The 20,611-nt window shown below is 42.5% G+C and overlaps 1 protein-coding gene across 1 annotated transcript; it reads left to right on the plus strand.

Annotated features, from left to right (window-relative positions):
• Positions 1-1,552: 1,552 nt before the first annotated feature.
• Positions 1,553-19,744, plus strand: tnfaip8l1 (tumor necrosis factor, alpha-induced protein 8-like 1). Its single transcript, XM_017407086.3, has 3 exons — positions 1,553-1,704; positions 15,823-16,111; positions 17,425-19,744. The coding sequence occupies exons 2-3, from the start codon at positions 15,840-15,842 to the stop codon at positions 17,711-17,713; spliced, it is 561 nt and encodes a 186-aa protein (XP_017262575.1). The 5' UTR covers positions 1,553-1,704; positions 15,823-15,839; the 3' UTR covers positions 17,714-19,744.
• The last annotated feature ends 867 nt before the right edge of the window (positions 19,745-20,611 follow it).

Raw genomic sequence — 20,611 nt, forward strand, 5'->3', positions numbered from 1 at the left:
TCTTTTAGGACACTGGCTGCTGCTTTTTTAAATTACTCAAACACCTCACTACACCTAAAATATACTGTGCATGAAGGCAATTTCCAGCAAATTTGTTCCAGTTTTTTTAGTTGCATCTGGAAAAAAAATCACAAGTCTCTTGAGATTAGGTGTTTTGCTCAAATTAAGAAATTGACATTTATAAATAAAAAAACTAAAAAAGTAGCATCTTATTGCATGTGTGCATCAAAGAGGAGATGCAACACACAGGAAAACACGCCTCCGATTTAAAACAACGAAAACAAAAAGGTAAAAAGACTTCTGTGTCATCTACCAAAGTGTGCTTTTTATTTGTTTTCTTGTCATCTTTTCACCAACTTCCTGTTTGCGTTCTGATGATTTAAAAAAGTGACTATTAACTTTTAAACCCCTGCTTAAAAAGTTTATATTAATTTGGCTTTTGACCTAAACACAGCACACAACATTAAGAGCTGTATTCTAATCTTGCCGTGCTTTCATATATATATATATTATTGTCCTTTATTTTATTGTCATATATACATATGAAATCCTATATTTTAATTTGTCTTTTATCTGGTTTGACTATGAAACACTTTGAATTATCTCAATTGTTTTAAATGTGCTAATAAATAAAAATATAACTCAAGAGAACAAAACAATTCCTCACTTATACCACTAGAGAGAGCTCCAGGCCTATTTCAATATTGCAATTTAGATAGATAGATAGATAGATAGATAGATAGATAGATAGATAGATAGATAGATAGATAGATAGATAGATAGATAGATAGATAGATAGATAGATAGATCTCAGGGGGGGAAATGTCACATTTAACTAATCAAAAAAAGTGCTAACAATAAAAGAAGGATATGAGATTGGGAATTTCCGTCAGCCTCATTAAACTGATAAAGAAAATCTGCCCCTGCCTTGGAAACATCCGCTGAAGTTTTTCTTCTTTTTAAGTCTGATGTGCATGTTCCCATTAGTTCTTGTTCTGTAACTTTCAAGATGTCGATGAAAAAGACAAACAAAAGCCAAAATATATCATGCTTTTTAACAGGTTTTAAATGTGTTGGTGCCAGAAATGTTTTCCCCCTCCTCACACACACAGTTCCTGTTCATTGTTCCCTCAGTGCCATTTCCTCTGGGAAGTCTGCAGCCTTGGTGTGGGACCTGGATAAGGATAATTACTGGAAACCCTAATGAGGGGGGGCGGAGGGTAAGTGCTGGTCCTAAATAGTCTTTTTCTTCTCTTTTGGCCTGATTGGTCCTGATTGGTCCGGGCCGACATCAGTCTGCTGACTTCAGGTCCTCACGTCAAGTTTGAAACTCTTTTTTTTAAGACCAGAAGGAGGAGGATAGAGGAGGTGGGGGGAATCCAGTTACACCAAACAGCAGCCAAAACTTGTAACCGAGCTCCCAGCGTCCGAGAGCAGGAGAAACACCCTGAATAATTCACGCATCTGCGCCTGCTACACTTACAGAGCAGCGGCGAAGAGTTTTGCAGCGGATACTCAGCGAAATAAGACAACTTCACTGGGAGTGTGTGTGTGTGACTGCCCCCGGTTGTGTTGTCCTGCAAGGATGAAGACGACTTGAGCCGCTTTTGTTCAGATTAAACTTGTCAACTTTTCTGGCTGACCGCTGTTCTCTCACCCGGAGCCGAGGGGGAGAAGAAGAAGAAGAAAAAGACGAAGAAGAAGGTGAGTTCGCGTCCCCGCTGATATTAACGGTTTTTTTTAATGAGAACATGTCCTCCCACTGTAACCAGCATCGCCCAGAGAGAGAGAGAGAGAGAGAGAGGTCTGATATCAGAGGCCTGGGCTCAAATCACCCCTGACTTACACATTGAGACGCCGCTGAAGCAAAGTTTCAGTTTTTGTGAAGAGTTTGTCACCAGAGCTGCTGGTATTGGACGGGCGCCATGTTCGATTCGGCGGAAGTGACGGTCAGCCGTTCGATTCAAATGTGCTCACGAGACGGCTCGCAGCTGGTTTGAGTTAAAATGGCTTAACTAGTGTTTGGTTTTAGCTTGTAGACTGGAAAGACATCGTCCCCGCTTTTTGTGCGCTACAGGAGGCTGTAAATCTGCTCACTGGAGCATGAAACTGAGAGTTTTTACTAAGTCAGGCATTACAACTAATTATGGTTTAAAACAGGCCAGAGTTCTTAGCCCGGAAGGGTTAAACCTTCAAAATAAAACGTCATGGCGCTCAGATTACGTTTTGGGAATCACTCTCAGCTACCGCCACGCCACACTTCAGCTCAATGTCTGCAAAACTGGCTGAGTTTGCAGACATTTCTGTATTGTCTAAAGCCACTCCTAAATTTAATCAATTGTAGGCATGCAGCCACTGATTACATCCTGAAAGTTTCTTTAAAATCCACCCAGTGGTTCATGAGATATTTTGCTAACAGACACAAGCTTTCTACTTGTCATAGAATAGGTGACTCTACACCGAAGCTGCTTAAACATGTAGTTTTGTACAAAGTAGAGTAGATCAATATAATATTTGGGTAACTGGAAGGTGAATTACTCGCTCTAAAATGCCCACGGCTGATTCAGACTGAGGCTGCAGAGAACGACGGCGTTAACGTCAGGCAAACGTTGATATGTTTTGTAACACATCTCTGCAGGTTTTCTCCCTCTCTGACAACGTCTGGGTGTGGATGAATGGCCCCACTGTTGCAGGTAGCGCCACACATTATCATGCACGGCCCGGACAGACGTGTCAAATGAATTACGGCCTGGGATTTCAGATTCTGGGTTGCTCCACGCATTAGCCGTGTCAGTGGTGAAACGGTGTGGCATTTGTCTTTTTGAACTGCCTTGTTGCTGAAGAGTGCTATATAAATAAATTTGACTTGACTTCAGTTACCAGGAGGTCCCTTTGTGTCGTTGTGGTCGGTAGCAATATCTTAGCAGTAAAGATGTGGTGCAGATAAAACCTACTTAATTCAAATACTCAGGTTTTAGATTTTGACAAGATCACTAACAACCACAATTTCCTGATATTGTATCATTTAGAGGAACTGATCTTGATATCTTTGTCACAATCATGTTTCTTGTGGACGGGCTGCGAGGTCACTTTGAGTGACGGGGCACTGTTTCTTAGAGGTTAGCAGTTGAAACAGGTTTCCAGGCGTGCTCAGATGTGTTTTTATTGCTTTTAGAATCTGGTTGGGGAACACAAAATCAGAGCAAGGCACGTTTAAAACCCAATAATTGCAGAATTCATCATTGGCTCGTTTTAACAAGCGCTTGCTTTCTTCTAATTAATGAAAGCTTTGCGCATCACAACTGCTCCATCGCCGTTTCAGCTCTTTAAATAATACAATAATCGTTGCAGGGCAGGAATTAGCCAGAGGCTAGCAAGTCTCATCTGTGTATGTATATTTCAGCACGTCGGCGCAGATTTACCCTCCGAGCGTAGTTTGACGGAGGACAATGCGGTCACGTTGTGCGACGCTCCCCGTGCAGCGTTATTAAGAGCAAAGCTCAAGTTGCTGCAGTGATCCCGGAGACTTTGTTGCCCCTGCCGAGTCGAATCCATGGTAACTCATTATCAAGACAAGAGAGGTTGCTGACCTTCTTTCACTAGGCGACGACGTTCAGCCGAGCACACCGGTGGCCCCTGGAAACGCAAAACACTCCGGATTTGCATCCTGGGTCGGAAAGCGTTAGGCGGCCCGACGCGCCGGTGGCGTGATGACATTGTTTGAAATAATGAGTGTCTCCGAATAGACTGAGCTGATTTCAGATTCCACTTGAGTCATCTGTTGATTTGTCCTCATATTGGTCCCCCTCCATTTTGGCTGATCACCGTCCCCGCTGCTCGAGCTGCCAAGCGCACTTGTAATTGTCAGTCTATTAAACAGTAGGTTAACAAATTATGTCCTCCGTGCTCAAGATGAGGGAAAATTAGTCATAATGTGTCCTGCTCTTATGGTGGCCTTAATTAAAACGTCAGAGGCCTCGACATCAGTCATAGCTCAAGTGCTGGTTAGCCCGTTGATTATTTCTCCCATCAGTCGAGCCCTGTTATGATGCTAATTATATTGTAAATAGTATATAATTAAAAACTCAAGACGAGCCAATTAAGGTGAAGTGACACAAAAACGAGATGCTCCTTTGATTCTTTATTATTCTTTCACTTTTTAGTCCAAATTAGCCTAGTTGTTTGCCATTAAATAACAATCCACTTATGCATTTTAATGCAGGAACAAATGTTGTCAGTGAGCGGTGTGCTGGCCCTCGGGCAGCGCAGCAGCCACTGTATTCCCAGCCTTATTACATATGCCTAACACTGACTGATGTTCCTAAATTAATGCCAGCAGCTCACAGCCACACACTCTCTCTCTCTCTCTCTCTCTCTCTCACTCGCTTTATGTGCTGAGTCCAGCCTTTATCCCGGTTTCACATCTTTTTCCCCTCAACCTGTTGCACCACGGCAGCCTCCTCTTAGCCTCCAGTCTATTTTAGTTCAAATTGGCAGGCTGAATTATTAAAACCCGATCCATTATGTGCCCGTGTGTTAATTATTAATTGTTCGGCAGGCTCTGGCAGATCAGAGAAAACCGTAAAAAAAAAAAGAGAGAAGGGCATAGTTTCTGATTGTCTAAAAAGACTTCTGCAGTGAGTAGGCAATTGCTATGTAGGAGCGTGGACTGGTGACAGTCCATAATCACCGTGCAGAGATCCCGCTCCGTCCAAGGCATGCATGTTCGCCCGTGTGTGTGTTGGCGTCTGTTCTGCATGCATTCTGTTGCTCTCAAGCCAGATCCACCGAACCCGGCGAGTGCTCAAAGAGATCATTACGGGCGCGTACGCCTGCCGGAGCCACTTGTTAACACACGCGACGTTCCAAGCTCCGAGGGTCTGTTAGCAGTCGACGCCGCCTCTGTTACGCAGAAATCCCAGGAGGGGCGCGAGGCGAGCCCTGCGAAAAACCCGATGGAAGATGGAGCTGCGGAACACGCCCGTCCCTGATTTCCTCAGGAGTGAAGTGGTTCCAGTTGTGCGTCTCATTCTATCATCACACAAAGACCCAAAGTACTTTAGAGAACAACCGGGACTTTTTTTTTTTTATTGTCTTCTGTCAGTGGAGGCAGATTATATTACAAAGCTGGGGAGAGAAGGAAAAGTAATCTGAGCCGTATTTGTAGTGCTTTTGGTCATGATCAAAAGGCTTTTATTAATGCAGGCATGGCTTCACGCAGTCGTGTTAGTCTTCAGCTTTGAAGGAAAGTGACTCTCTTTTCACACCTTTTACACATGTGCTATTTTCTGTTTGTCTTCTCTCATGGAAAGGCAAACCAAATGGCAGAAAAGCAAATGTTATACGTCCGAAGTGTGTACATAGTGGGATGTCACACAGCAGTGTTTACCAGCGCCACAGTAAATGGCACATTGTGTAATACGTATCATGTTGAGCTTTATTCGGTTAGGCGGTGAGTAAAACTGTACTTTGGAAGGTGTTTAAATTGGTTTGTTTCTTTAAAATAAACTATAAATACAACTGTCGACCTCTAAAAAGAGTTGTGGTGGAAAAACTTGACCCAAATCAGCTGCAATTTTTCCAATCTAAAAGGTCACTCGTTCCTTTAAACCTTCAGCCAATAAAACGATAAACAAACATCTTCCTGTAAACAGAGGAGTTTTAATAAAGGGTGTAACTGAATCAAGACCTGACAGGATGTCACTAATGTAGCTTTTTATTGGTTTTTATTGCACATTTACACTGACATATACATTTGTTTTTCCAATCTGGTGGCAATAAGAAGTGTTTTTGTCATATTTTAAGTAGTCCCTTGTTGCTTTTCTGTTACATTTCACAACAAAAACTTGACTAAACTGATAAAATACTTTGTCTATGATTTTATTTTATTTTTTTCCAACGTGGCTCAAGTCTGAATCGTCAATAGGTTCTGTTCAGAGACGAAGGCTGCGTTCACGTCGCAGGTCTGAAGGCTCAGTTCGGCTTGTTTGCTGAGATCCTAATCTTTTGCGTTTTCTTCACATTATGATTGAAACGTGACCGTCATCGGACTCCAGTGGGAGCGGTCTACGGCCCTGAAACGAGCTGCAGAAGAAGACGTGGCGGCACGCTGGGTTCACAGAAGTAAATATGGACGCTACACATGTTGGCGTGTTTCAGAAGTTGTTGTGCAACCAGAGACGACAAAATTATTATCCGCCATGCTTATTTTGTTTGTGTTTGCATTTGATCTTGCTACTTCCCGCCTACTTTAGTGCAGAATTTCACCTCTGGAACAGGAGCTACGTACTGAAAGTAGAAGCAGACTCAAGTCTCGATCTCATTAAGCTAGTATCGATACGATCCGACTCCAATGTTAGTATCATACGTTGGTGTAGGTTCTCAGTGGAGATGAAGCACGTGGATTCTTGTTCTGTAGCTGAAGACCTCCCAGCTTTAAACTGCATGACGTCAATACTGATGATATCAATTTTTGGACTGATCTTGATTTGTTACGTCCAGACTGTCCTGCTGCCGTAAAAACTCACCTCAAGCAAAGGAGCGCCCTTTGTGTTGAACAAAAATGCGTTGGATGGGAGCTGTAAAAAAATCTGTGCGTAATCAGGCAGAAAGGAAGTCCTTCAGCTGAAGATCAAACCCTTTAAAGCCCAACGTCCTGTTGTTTGTTTAGCTCAGACGCCATGAAAGGTGAGTTTTTACGGCAGCACGACGCGCAGCTAATAGAAAACTAACTCTGGAAGGGCTCAGCTTTGTGAGGTGCTGCGGCTTCTTGGTTACAGGAAAAGACTGTGCTCTCAGGTGAAACCCAAGATTGTGTTTTTTTTTTTTCTTGATCTGACAACTGCTCTGTTACTGCGGTGGAAGTAGGGTTTGAACCACAGCCCCTGCAGTTTTATTTTGGAGCTAAACTGCCTTCTTTGACCGCAGTTTGTCAGCTGATTTTCTTTTGTTTATTTAGTTTTAAAAATGTTTATATTGCATGTCTTAAAATAATATGCCGGTCCAGTAGGAGTATTTCATTGGTTCAGAGCTAATATATTAGTTGATTTAGGATGCAAACAAAAGAATACACTATTGTTGATGGGAGGTTCGGACAACAGGATGTGCAACAGCTGGGACCCAGGTGTGTCTGTGTATGTAAGTGTGCATGTTCCAGCGTTGGTTTGTTTGTCTGTGTACATGGGAACTAAAAGTTTCTCTTTAAGGGCCACCATTGTTGTGAGACGGTGCAGTTCTGTTATGCCCAGCTGGGAACAGGATATTTGTTCATATGCAGCCAGGTCAGCTGGTGCATTTTGTTGCTCTGTGATTAATGGGAAGCTAACTTCCACTGTTAGATGAGCAATATCCTTCCAACCTGTTGTAGTTTCAACCCATTCAGAGTGTGTATATATATAAATAGCAGGGATTGTGTTTCAAGGTAGCCGGGGCCCCGCAGCAAAACCAAACAAATGCAAAACAGGGAACTTCCTGACCAACATTTCTCTGAATTCAATTATTAGTTTAAACAACATCCCTCATCCAATGTCATGTGTTTTGCACAAACAGTATCAAACTAGAAAGTACTGAAATTTGCCTAAAAACGCTAATATGATGGTGTTGGATCTACTGGATTTAGAAAAAGTTACACAATGATTTCTAAGACCAACAAGGTGTGGATCAATGGGAGCTTTGGTGCTGCTGGAGGACATCACCAGTGGAAGAATTGGGAGCGAGCGTGTTGCAACGACCTGCTGACTCACGATGATGCTCAGCTTCTTATCTGATTTAGAGGCCCGGGGTCTTTCTTTTGGAGCTCTGCACTGAACTGACCTCAGCGTTACTGAGGGAATCTAGGAGGAGCGGTGAATTGCCGGTGCCAGTTCAAGTCCTGACCACGCTGGGGTTCCTTGCAACGGGTCGAGTATTTCACCGTCGTTCCTCAGCCCTGCCATGCCAGCCGTGTGGGACGGCTTCATGCATATGATGCCCAGATATATGAAATCCCACCACGAGAGGCCGAAACACTCCACCGATGTGCAGCGACTCGATTCGTGACATTAACTTTATTGTTGGACATTTTTTAAAATAATAGATCAGAACCGTAATTCGGGTCCAGCTGGGTTAACAGCATTCGCCGCCATCTGCCACTCCATTTTTTCTCCTTTCAATACTAACCCTGAAGGAATGACTACCAAATAAAATTTTACTGCTCTCCTCCACCTCTGACACAAGTACATCTATTTAACATTCAGTAAAATTCTTTTTATTTTTGCCTTACTCATTGCCTTTGCCATGGTTATTTGGCCACCGGCTGGAAGCCTGCCGTGTATTTATACTAATTTGCATATTTATTTATGGTAGGGGACAGGGCAGTCCGAGCAGCACGTGTAGCTACGCTCTAATCCATTAGAGGGATAAATGAAGGATAGGTGCGCAGAAACATGCACGCACAATTTAATAAATCGGAGTATTTTTCAAATTTTGTTCGCACGTCAACTTTCAGTATGAAAGCCGCACGCTTTTTCATAGAGGGGGCGCCTGGTGCGTATTTCTAGTGTCCCCTGGCTGTCCAAAGTGTACCTGTCCTCCACAGTACAGACAGGCGGGGGCTGTGTTCACCTATTAGATCATCCTTTCACAGATCCATTTAAAAACAGTGGTTTTGTTGCTTTATTAGGGTTTAAAATCTCACAGTAGAAGTTTAAAAAGCTTTACGGTCCAGTTTTACGTGGAACCACCTCAAACACCTGTGATTCTATTATCTCCTCTCAAATCAATAATTACCTATACCATTAGGGTTTATTTTTGTGACATGACTGCAAAGATGTGTTCAGTCCCCTCCCCCGCTGCACCATCCTAAAGCAGAGAGGGTTTTCTCTGATGGAGTTGTCTCTCTCAGGGTCCTCGTGCTCCAGTCCACGTGACTTCAAATCTCCCAAAGAGTGTAAAAGTCGTGACATTTTCTGCTGCCATCAACCAATCAGTTGTTAGATGAACTGTCATGGGAAGTTGTGCAGTCTCAGCCGAAGCTCTTTCAGCATCTTGTAGTGATAAAGCACTTGAAAACACTTTTTTTTTGGTGGGGTTTTCCTAATGTTGTTATCAGCATCCTCAGAGCTGAATATTTGCAGCTCCCCGCCTTTTCTCACCTGTCGTCCCGCAGCTTTACTGTGGCTGACAGGTGAGGGAAGTTGATTCAGAGGCTTCATTCACAATTCTGCAGGTCCAGACTTGTTAAACTGATCAAAATCATCAAGAACGTCTGTGGCCCATTAGGCTGTATGGAATCGCCAAAAATAAAAATGGAAATGTTGCAAAAAAACAATCTTTAGGCTCAATTAAGAGTAATGAAACTGGTTCAGAATATTGTAGAAGATGCCCAGATAATTATTCATTGTTTGCTTTCCTTTGTGTAAAATTCGACTCCTGCTTTTTTAATTACATCTTAGTGGTGTATCTGTCTGGATAATTTACACTATTTATGTCAATAAACCAAACTTTATTGTTAACATAAATAAAGTGGATGGAGACCTAAAGTTACAATTCATTTGGGTGTTAAGCTAATAGCTGTAGTAGAATAATAATAATAATGGCCTCCTGTATTTTATCATAAATGTTCTTTTTAACCTCGTTTGGAAATGTTGAGAAGAAATAAGAGCAGTCTTTGGGAGGAAAAAACTGCTCTTACGTGAAAATCTGACCCCATTTGCATTAATATGTGAAGCAGGTTTGCAGCAGTGAGGGGGGAAAAGCTATAAAATATAAAATGTACTTTAGATGCTTTGCCTAATGTGTTCTTAGTTTGGTTTAAATGCATTATAGCTCAAACTAATCCATAATTTAAGGAGTAGACTCTGTGAGTGATGAGTGACTTCTGTGTTTTCCACCTAACAGAGTTCAAACAGTTTCCTTCCTTCTCACTTCTGTCTCCAACAACCACATCACAAATAGGACTTTCCAAACCATTTTTTAAACACGTAATCTTTGCAACTTCCATATTGTTTGACTTTTGTCTGTTTTGGTCCAAACAGACAATATGAAGTTGTTTCCATGGAAGATTTTCGAAGAGCTTTTTCTTCCGCTTTTTACTGAGAGGTATGAAAACACCCCATAATTGTCTCCTTAAGGCCCATCATTTCTGTTTAGTGAAATGACTTGTAAAGTCTTTAGTCAAAGAGTGCATTTTACTTGACAGATTGTTTTATCCTGAGCATTAGTTTGATATCTGTTGAGTTTTGTTCGCAGGAAATTGGTGCTGCTGTTATCGCTGCCTGTTTTAATCATTGTTTACTGGGATACAGTCAACAGGGCTTTTTGAAATTTATTTTCTTTTCGGACTACTCTGTTATGGTAGGCCAAAAAAATGGCCGCAACATGGAAGAGCTAAATGTGACAGCAGATAGGAGATGTCAGCCAAACGAACTAAAGCGTCTCCAACACAAACATCAGCTTTACCTGCTCTGAAACCCAGAAAGACAAACTGAATTAATTATGGATAACAAGACGCCAATCCAGCTTCATACTATGTAGATTCAGTATCCTCCAAGGATCACTGAAGAAGTGCAGAGATGTTTTTTTGTTTTTGTCTTCAGAGGCTCTCCTGAGCTTGAAGTCTCAGCCAGCCCGTCACACTGGTTTGACAGGGCTGTCTGTACCTGCAGAAGGCTGGCAGAGTCCCTGCTTCCATTACCCAGGATCCTCCACTGTCACCAGACATCCGTCAAACGCTGTGTGGGGTCTGGTTTCATTTCCATGAGTCACCTCTGCTGAGCTCTGTGTCTTTGTGAATGAGTGCATGTCAGCTTGTTCTGAGCGACTTCTATGAGTTTGCAGCTTGTCGAAACGACTCTAATTATAAGTGCCGAGCTCTTGGCTGTCAGGCTGAGCTCTTGGATAGTGAAGCCTATCAGTAATGTGTGTGAGGATGTTTGTTGGTGTGAACTGTGGGCACTGATCAGTTGCGGCTTGTATATTTTGCCACAACACAGAGCAGTGTTTTCTCCTGTCATCTCTTGTTTTGCTTTAAATCCGTTACATTTTTGCCTCTATAGGTGCTACAGACACACTGCGTTAAGGTCTGCTTCCTGTAACCACTTCACTTCACAGCTCATTTTAGATTCGCCACTTTCATGTTCCTCAGCCACCAAAAAGAAATCTAAAACATCTTCATCACTCCGCACTTGTTGTTAGACCCAGACATTTGCCTCGGGTGTTTTCTGTCAGAGGAGAGGTGATAAAAACCAGCTCCAGCGCTCTTCAAACGGGTTTGAGACGCCCTCGTTGACCCTGTGACTATTTTCAGAAAAACATGACGCAGTTTTTTAAAACATGTTCTAAACTTAAGTGACAAAATTGCGATCCTCTGCGACTCACGTGAGGAACATTTTGAACGTTGGGAGACATTTTGGGCATTCCTCGCAAATCCCTTTTGCCAACAAGTCGCCAAGAGTCAAAGCTCAGTTAGATACCACCTTAACAATAGTTTACACCTGAACGATCTCCTGGAAAGGTTATTGGTGTTCCGATGTTGATTGGGAATTCTGTGATCGTAATTGCTGCTTAGAGACACCAAAAAGACACTTCAGTCTCGAGCATGAAAACGGTTGCATCCAAAATGGCGGGTACACGGTTGCTGCTTCGCGTGACTTTAAATTATAAATCTGAGAAGATTCAGGAAAACGTGGACTGGGAGTCAGCTCAGATTTGGCGGCACTCTGCTGTCCACCATTGTTATTGTTGATCTACTCGCAGAAAAAGCTGTTGACTGCAGCCGTCCGGAGTGCACACGTGCCGTTTCACATAAGTTGCATTTTCCCTTTGAAACGATGTTGGGAGTTTCCAAAAACTTCCTCTTTGAGACCTGGATTCAAAAGGTTTCAGCGTCAGAGAACACGATCTCGAACGGCCGAAACACAACCCAAATGTTCCAGTTTCACTTAAAAACAGCGTCATGTAAACGAGGCCGTAAACGCTAATTGGATCCTGAAACTTTGGCCTTTTCTGAAATCTCTAGGGGTGACTGAACATTTGCACGATTCCTCTTTATTCCACTTTTAAAAGAATGTTTCGTCTTAACTTGTATGCCTCTTGGTGTCAGTTTTTGGAGGAGGTCAGGCCAGCTTTGACATGCCCCGTACGTTACTCTGGAGTGAAACCACATCAGCACGGTCCTCAGCTGTTTGGTCTGTTTGTATACTTGACCACGACAGGTAAACACTTCACCTTCTCTTGGTCTTTTCTCCTCATCCTTGCTCTCTTTTTTTTTTTTTCTTGTTATGCACCAGCAGGCTACGCGGTTGACAGCTACGATGGCTCTGGTCCCCGACAAGAGTGGAATTTAATGAGCACCATGAAATCTCTCCAATCGGAGAAAGTGGTCTGCCTATTATCCATCAGCACTTCTCATAACTGCAACACCTCTATCAGACACAGAGAGAGAGGTGAAAATGCAGACTTCTTCTGATAAGCGGTTCTCCTCTGGAGGCTGACCAGAAGCTCTCATAGAAATAAAGATTTCAAGCTGATTTTTTTTTTTTTAATTTTATTTCATTGTATTTTTATCTGGTCTAATCATTAGCGTTCCTGTCTTTGTTATCCGTTTCACACTGATTGCGTCAGAGGAGGATTGCAGTTCAGTAAGTTTGTTACAACTTTGTTGAAACGGTCGATGGGGATCTGGCCGCGATCCTTAATCGGTGAAGCCAGAGGCACGATTACACGTCCAAGGGTCTGCCACAAGAGAAGCCGAACACTGGCTTCAACATGAGACGCCGTATAATGGAGCTCTCATTCCACACCCACGTTTTCTTGATATTTGAGTATTTATACCTCCACCCTCTTTTTTTATTTCCCGTCTTTCTGTCTCAGTATTTGCTCACGCTCGCCTCATGTGTCTCCTCTCTGGGAGGCTTCCTGCTGACAGTCTCCAAGGAGTCTTATTGATATGCTTAGAGAGGCATTGCAGACGGGGGAGAGAAAGAGAGAGGAATGAAAGTCACACACTGCAGCAGCAGATTCACTGCCTTCCTTCTAGTACAATCAACAGTAAAAATCACAACTCCCCCAGCAGGGAAGTCTCGCAGCTCTTTTTGTCTGCTGCACTAATACTCACTGTAATTACTTTCCTCCACCAGGATTGACTGTTTGCCTTTTGAGCTAATGTTCATTTAATCTTCGTGGCTTTTTTTATTTTTTATGTGGAGACATATCTGATAAACATTAACCCTCTATTCTGAGATGTAAAGAACACCATATTTAGTTTAGTACTGTGGCAGGCACATATTTTACTTGTCTGAGGTTCAGAAAGGAAGGAAATCCAATCCAATAGCTGAGTCTGGTTTATATTTCTCTCGTCCCCCGAGACACAGAAGTCTTTCCCTTTTTTATGTGTTTCATCACAAATGTTTTACTCTCAGGCATTGTTTAATATGTATTCAACACAGGAAGTGATGTATTTTGAGTTTGCAGAGGCAAAAACAACACAGCTCTAATAAGCTCACAAACGTGTTTTAAGACCAAAAGATCGGCGTATTAATTGATTATTAATTTAACAGGAAAAGGTTATGTAATGTCAGTAATAGTTTTTTTATTTTATTTTCAACCTTCGTAACATGAGAGTGAACTTTTCTGCTTTAAGGCTGTCAGTCACCTAAAACACATCATCTGAAGATGTCACCTTTCCCACCGGGAAATCACAGCCGACCATATTGTCACTAGTTATTAAAATCACACAAACAAATCACCAAGAGACTCGCGGTTACTAAATTTGAGGAGCAAATCCCAATAGCGGCACAACAACGGAGCAGGAGTTGCTTTCTTTCTGCTTCTCGTCGTGTGTAAAAAAAAAAAAAAAAAAAAAAAAAAAAAGAAAAAAGATGTTTCCATAATAACACTTATGGTACAACATGAACGCACCAAAGGTTAGCCATCATCAGCCGACAGCAGTGGTGTCCAGTCCTGGTCCTGGAGGGCCTCTATCCTGCATGTTTTAGGTGTTTATCTGCTGGGACACCCCTGATATGAATGACTGAGTGATTAACAGGCTTCTGCAGGACTTGAAGACCTGCTGCAGAGAAACAACTAAAACCTGCAGGATTTGACCCTCCAGGACCAGGACTGGACACCACTGGCCTACAGTCTTGGTTGTAGTTCTGCGCACCACCATTTAGTGGTGGTGGAGATCCCATTTTTTTGGGTGTGGACGTTTTGTTTTGTTCATTTATGTTTAAGAATCATTGTATGAAAACCTCAAAACAGAAAACCGATTCTGTAGTAAATTGGTTTTTTGCCCCTTTATATTATCTCTTTTATTTTGATATATCCAAATCTATTTATGCAGATATGATGAATGTGCATCTTTGTACGTTCAAGCTATGTTCACAAAATTCAAAGCATAATTTACGTAGCATGCATTTAAACTTCTAAATGTACTGAAAATAAATCTTTACCTTAAGTTTAACTGCAATAGGTCAATAAGTTTTTGTATAATTGGCATAAATGTAATCAACTGAATGTGTGTGACCATACCAATAGATGTCCTCTCCTTTAGTGTTTTTAAATATGAAAGCTCTTGAAAGGTGTCAGAGTTCTTCATCACCATAAGTCCTCGTTTGAGCTGAGGTTTGGAGTCTGTTAAAGCCGCGTATTATGATTCCCATATTCGTGCTCATTAAATGAATTATAGAGCCTTTGTGTGTGGATTCATGGTCATCCTTGAGTGGTTCAGCAGGTTCGAAACGTTTCATCAAAAGGATGAGGGCGATCATTAAAAACAGGCTGGAGTACATTTGCTCGGAGCTTTCCTTCTGAGGGAACAAGCGAACCCAAACCGTGCCACTGAACCCCCTCCCCGAGGTTTAACAGAGTGGGTGTTCCTACTGGAGGTGTGTGCATGTGGCTTCCAACGCACTAAAATATGTTACCTTTTTACTCGGGAGCAATAAACACTGCGCTTCATTTTACCATAATTTTGTAAAACTACATCTTTGAAACGGTGAACATGCCCTATAGGGGGAGAAAACAAAAAAAAAACCAGCTGCTCATTACCCGTTTCCCTCCCTCTGAATGCTCTCGTTTTCCTGCGCTGGAACTGAAAGGCAGGCTGTTGTAGAAAATAACTTTTTGCTGCTTGTTTTTTTTTTTTGTTTTGTTTGTGTACTCTCAGGTGATCCCTGGAGATTTGTGAAGGTTAGAGGAGGAGTGTGCAGGAAAGTAGATTTGTTTTATCCTCCTTTTTTTTTATTTTCTTTAAAGACAAATGTATAAACCTGCTGTGGAAGCTGGCAGCCCCCCACGACCTCCCACTATTCTTGAGCTTTTATCCTGGCTGCAGCCTGTCACTGAGTCACCGCATTTGGCACGCAAAGACAAAGGATTGTACATACAATCAGGCCACACACACACCCGTACAGTGTCTCCTGATTACTTTAACACAAACCTGCATACCTTGTCCTCTGGATGGATTCAGCTGATGAGACGTCCAGATTACACTGGCTGCTTCGGTCGAGCTGTATCCGACTACTCCTACACACCTAATGACACATTCTTCTCTAACTACCAAGCCAGAGGGGTGCTGGGACTAATTTGACAGCTGCCACGGCTCATTATCTGATAAAAGACACACTTCTTGGCCCCGCAGTTAAAGCAGTATCAGTGTAGATGTTATTTGTAATAACCTCACACATTACAGGCTGCCAAGGTAATGCAGTCAAGGTTCCTTTCATTTCTAATTTTATGTAAAACCGAACCTCATTTTCAAAGGCATCTCCTGTAAGAGAACACATCTGCTGCCGAGCTCAACCTTTTAACCAGGCCGCCGTCCTTTTCTGTTTTCTCCTGCAGTCTCATCAGGCCCAAGGATGGACTCCTTCAGCACCAAGAGCCTGGCCCTCCAGGCGCAGAAGAAGCTGATGAGCAAGATGGCCACCAAGAGCGTGGCCAACCTGTTCATCGACGACACCAGCAGCGAGGTGCTGGACGAGCTGTACCGCGTCACCAAGGAGTACACGCGCAACCGCAAAGAGTCCCAGAAGATCATCAAAAACCTGATCAAGATGGTGGTGAAGCTGGGCGTGCTCTACAGGAACAACCAGTTCAACGGCGAGGAGCTGATCCTGGTGGAGAACTTCAGGTGGGCAGGAACGATCACAGAAGGGCTTCTTTTTCTGTCTTTTCTAGATGCTTCAGTGTTGCTTTTATTTCACTTTTGACCAATTTTAGTGCCTCTCTAAGAACCATAATTGACCAATCTAATAGCTTATCCTAATTTTTGGTTGATTTGCAAAATTAGTGATATAATAAAAGATTTACAGTATGTTTTATTTAATTAATTTTGTTGGTTTTTTTCCTTCAAAACAACAAATATGAGAATACAATCCTCAGGAGTACAAATAAAACCCAGCTAAAACATGACAACATAGGTCTTTAAAAACACCTTTTTATTGATTATCATTTACCTTATAGTCTGTTTTTACACTTTAAAATACTAAAGTACACCATATAACTGGACAAAACCTTTTCTTTTAAAAGCCCATTTAAAATAAACTGCATTAGTGCGACATAATGATGGGGGGAAGAGAGCTCAGTCTTGCTGTTAAATGTGTTTATATTAAATCTTTACAGCTTGATAATTGTAACATTTTAACCAGCAAATCTTTTTTTTTTTCATTTGTCTCCTGCTTGTAAATTATAGGTCTGACAGTAGTTTACTGTTAGCAGCACATGTACATTAACTGTGTTTAAAGTTCAGTTTTCTTTCTTTATACGCCTCGTTCTTTTCCTCTAAATTTGGTTTTAAACGCCTTACAGTATTTAGCTGCCACTTAGTTATGGTGTGTTCACAGGGCATAGAAAAAAAAGTATTTTTGAGTGCCAAGCACAGGTCAAGGTGGTCAAGTTCAAAATCAGCCAGCCTGAGCAGTCAGGGCATTCCTGATTTTTTTTATTTTTTATTTTTTTCTTTCTGATTTTAACTACAGTTTAATGTTCATGTTTGTGTTTAATCACCTCCCACAGCAGAAAACCTCTGATTCAAACCTGTAAATAATCCGTTTCTCTCAAACATTGGTGACTGAAATCTGACAACCCCTGAGAAATAAGGGTGTAGTTTTTTATTTTAAAACAAAACCTGCATTATCAGGGCTTTTCTTGTGCTGATGGAAGCAGCTTAATGAGATTGACTTTTATGTCCGTTTGTTTATTTTCCACTTTCTTGGAGGCATGTGAGGCTGATATAAGTGCACAGTCTGGAGAATCTGGATTATATTAGCATGGAGATGTGTGGCTGTGCAGGGCAGTGCTGTAGATGCAGTATTAGAGCTGTGAAACTTTTCTAAAGTGGGGGGAAAAAAAAAACACAAGACAGCAGTTTCTATTTTTACATACCGTTGGCCGCTTTGGTCATTTAGAAAGTGACAGCCTCTCTTCTCTCTCGCCGTCCCACAGGAAGAAAGTCCACACTCTGGCCATGACGGCGGTCAGCTTCCACCAGATCGAGTTCACCTTCGACCGGCGCGTCATGAGCGCCATTCTGAACGACTGCCGCGAACTCCTGCACCAGGCCATCAAGCGCCACCTGACGGCCAAGAGCCACTCGCGGGTCAACCACGTCTTCAACCACTTCGCCGACTCCGACTTCCTGGCGGCTCTGTACGGGCCCTCCGAGGTTTATCGAGCCCACCTGCAGAGGATCTGTAACGGGCTCAATAAGATGCTCGACGACGGGAACCTCTGACCTTACTCTTGACATCGGGCACTTTTTGCCTTCGCCTCTCTTGTTGGATTTCCTGTTTTTTTTAGAAGATGACAATCATAAACATTCGTTCTTTTCATTACTTTGTTTGTGGTGCCTTCCAGATGTAAAACTAAAGTTTGTCCAAAGGTTATTTGTTTTCCATCAACCTCTTTTGTTACTCCATACATAAAAAAAACAACTATTTTCTTTTATATAAACGAATGTAAACCTTTATGCTTTTCAGTACGTTCAGGAGTAGGAGCCTTGACAACTGTACCTTTAAGATCGTGTTTTATCCGTTTTCTAAGGACTTTTCTGCCCTTTATTTAGGACACAAATCGAGGCACAGGCCTTCGGGTTTATCTCTTATGTGCCTTTAAGGGACATGCACCTAGAGAGGAGAAAATTATTTTTCAAGGATTTAGAGACGTGAATATTTTTTTACATTTTTTTTTGTCTAAAAGTAGTGTTGCACTTAATCCTGAACAAGCGCTGTACTGTACCTCCCTGCAGTAATGACACCATGTGAAGCACAGCTGCTGGGTAATCCTGCTTAGCCTGCATTTTACCGCTCTCACCAGCATGCACTGAACTCCGCGCTCGGAAACTAAGCCAGGCGTTTGTTTTGAAGGCGAATGCAAACTTTAACGGCCTGCTTACTAACCGAAGTATTTGAGCAAGAGCAAAACTATGAAGGTTTTTGTGTTGTAGGTTGTAGGTCGCGTTGAATGTCTCACTGTAGGGTAATGGTGTCAGAGGAAGCAGCACTGCGTAGCAACAGGTGCACCGTACAGAGCTTACTCGAGCGTTTTTATCTGCAGGAAATGGAAAAAAAATAAACCACCTCAAACTACTCATTGTAATAGATGTTAGAGCCCAGGTTTCGTTTTAGCGTCGTCGTTTATCCCGAACGCCTTAAAACTCCGGCTCAAACTCTGTCGGACCTGCTCCAGGTTGACTCCCTGTGAGCAGCCAGACGAAGGACTGCTGGAGGAGTGCGGCTCGCTGCGTGGAGGGGCCCCGGCCACGTGGAGACAAACACAGCACCTGATTGTGCTCTCCCACTGCAATTACCGCTCCACTCTCAGAGGCGATATAATGGCCCGGAGCTCGCCTCCGTGGAGCAGCCACTCCATTTCCCCACACTGCAGCCTCATGCGATGCAGATAACCATCTCTGTTTGCGCGCTGCAGGTCCTTTAATGGAGAATGACGACGTTTCTCTTCTTTTAAGGAGCATATGAATAGCTACAGCTATCCTTCTGTAACCTCACGTAATGACTGTCTTTTCCTTTTTGTCTACGTGTTTTTGTATCACTGACTCTGTCTAGGAGATTATTTGATGCCGCGGCCTCATTTTGTATTCCGAGGGTGTGTGTGTGTGTGTGTGTGTGTGTGTGTGTGTGTGTGTACCTGTGAGAGAATTGGAAATTGAGCCGTGTAATAAGTGCTGTGCTTTCCCAGATAGGATTGCTGAAACTAACTTCTTCCACAGCAGCTCAGCCAAAGAAAATAGGACTGATGTTTCTCCAAATGCACACTTTTCTCAGAGTACTAATAAACAATATGCACTTGCTAAGCATAATCTTGCTATTGATGACAAAGAAGTGGTTTCGCTCCGTTTTTTCTGCACCTTTTTTTTTTCTTTCTTGTTTTAATTTCGATGACTTTCCCCAGCTATTTTTATCATTTCGTAGCGCTAATTCACTGCACCATTTTGGAAGGCTTTGAAGAAAATCCTTTCCCTCAAAAGGGTGGACTTTTAATTGTCTTTCGGAGCTATTTCTTCTGGTCTGTTCACATCTCAGGGGTAGTTTAAACCTACAAGTTTGAAATCTGTCTACAAGCGCCACGAGCCACTGCATCGGCCTCGCTCATTTCACTAAAGCTCTCACAATAAAGGTCTGCTCACGTTGCATTTATACTCATGTGAAATGTTGTGTTTCCTTTTATGTACATAACTTGTTTTATCGTGTCTCTGTATTATATTCCATTATGACAAATACATCACGTGCTACTTTTTTTAAACGAACAAAGTCTGGTTTCTCTTTTTTCCCGTCCCTAATCGTCTTTTCCAATCGGCGCGCTGCATGTCAAGGAGTTTTCTGGCCAGATCGGGACCGACTAATCTGCCAAAGCGTCTGACCTGAATTTAGTCGGCCAAATCTCTTCCTCCTGCTCCCAGCATTGTGAGGGAAAGCCCCCCCTCGTAAGAAAAACACAAACCCGTCTGACTGACAAACAACTCGAGCCCGGGTCATTTCTTTCCACTTGCACGCCCCCCCTCCCTCCCTCCCTCCCATTTCGCTGCACGGTCAAAGGTAGAACAGGAAATGAGTAATCCGGAAAGAGTTTGCGCTTCTGTTTTTAGATGTTTAAACATTCGACTCGGCTGCAGTTTAATTCGGAGCCCTTTGTGTACACTCATGGGTTATTGACTCTGCTGCAGATCTCCAAAGTGGAAATAATAGTAACAATAATAATAATAACGCGGCCAAAAACATGTCTGTCGTCAGCAGACTTTGGAGCCCAGTGCCCAACTCGGAGCTCGTTTATTCTCTGATAAGGTTGTTAACTCTACTGTTTTTCTGTGAGTTCAGAGCACCGTGTTGTGACCAACGTATGGAGGTTCTTTTATTGGGAATTAAAGCAAAACCACATTTGAGGGTGGATTTCACAGAGAGGTTGTGTGGTAGAGTTCAGGTTTTTGCTGTGTGTGTGTGTGTTTCAAACACTTTACGGAATTTTCAATTTCCTAATGACAGTCATGACTCGTGAGTGGATGTGAAGGAGGCCTCTGATACGCGTTTTTTTTTTTTTTTTTGGTGAAGCCAGCTTTCACTGGGGCATAATTATCATTTCTACATAATGAAGTGACTACAAAGGAGCTGGCCTGCAT

The sequence above is a fragment of the Kryptolebias marmoratus genome, linkage group LG24, assembly GCF_001649575.2.
Source record: "Kryptolebias marmoratus isolate JLee-2015 linkage group LG24, ASM164957v2, whole genome shotgun sequence".
Lineage (NCBI taxonomy): Eukaryota > Metazoa > Chordata > Actinopteri > Cyprinodontiformes > Rivulidae > Kryptolebias > Kryptolebias marmoratus.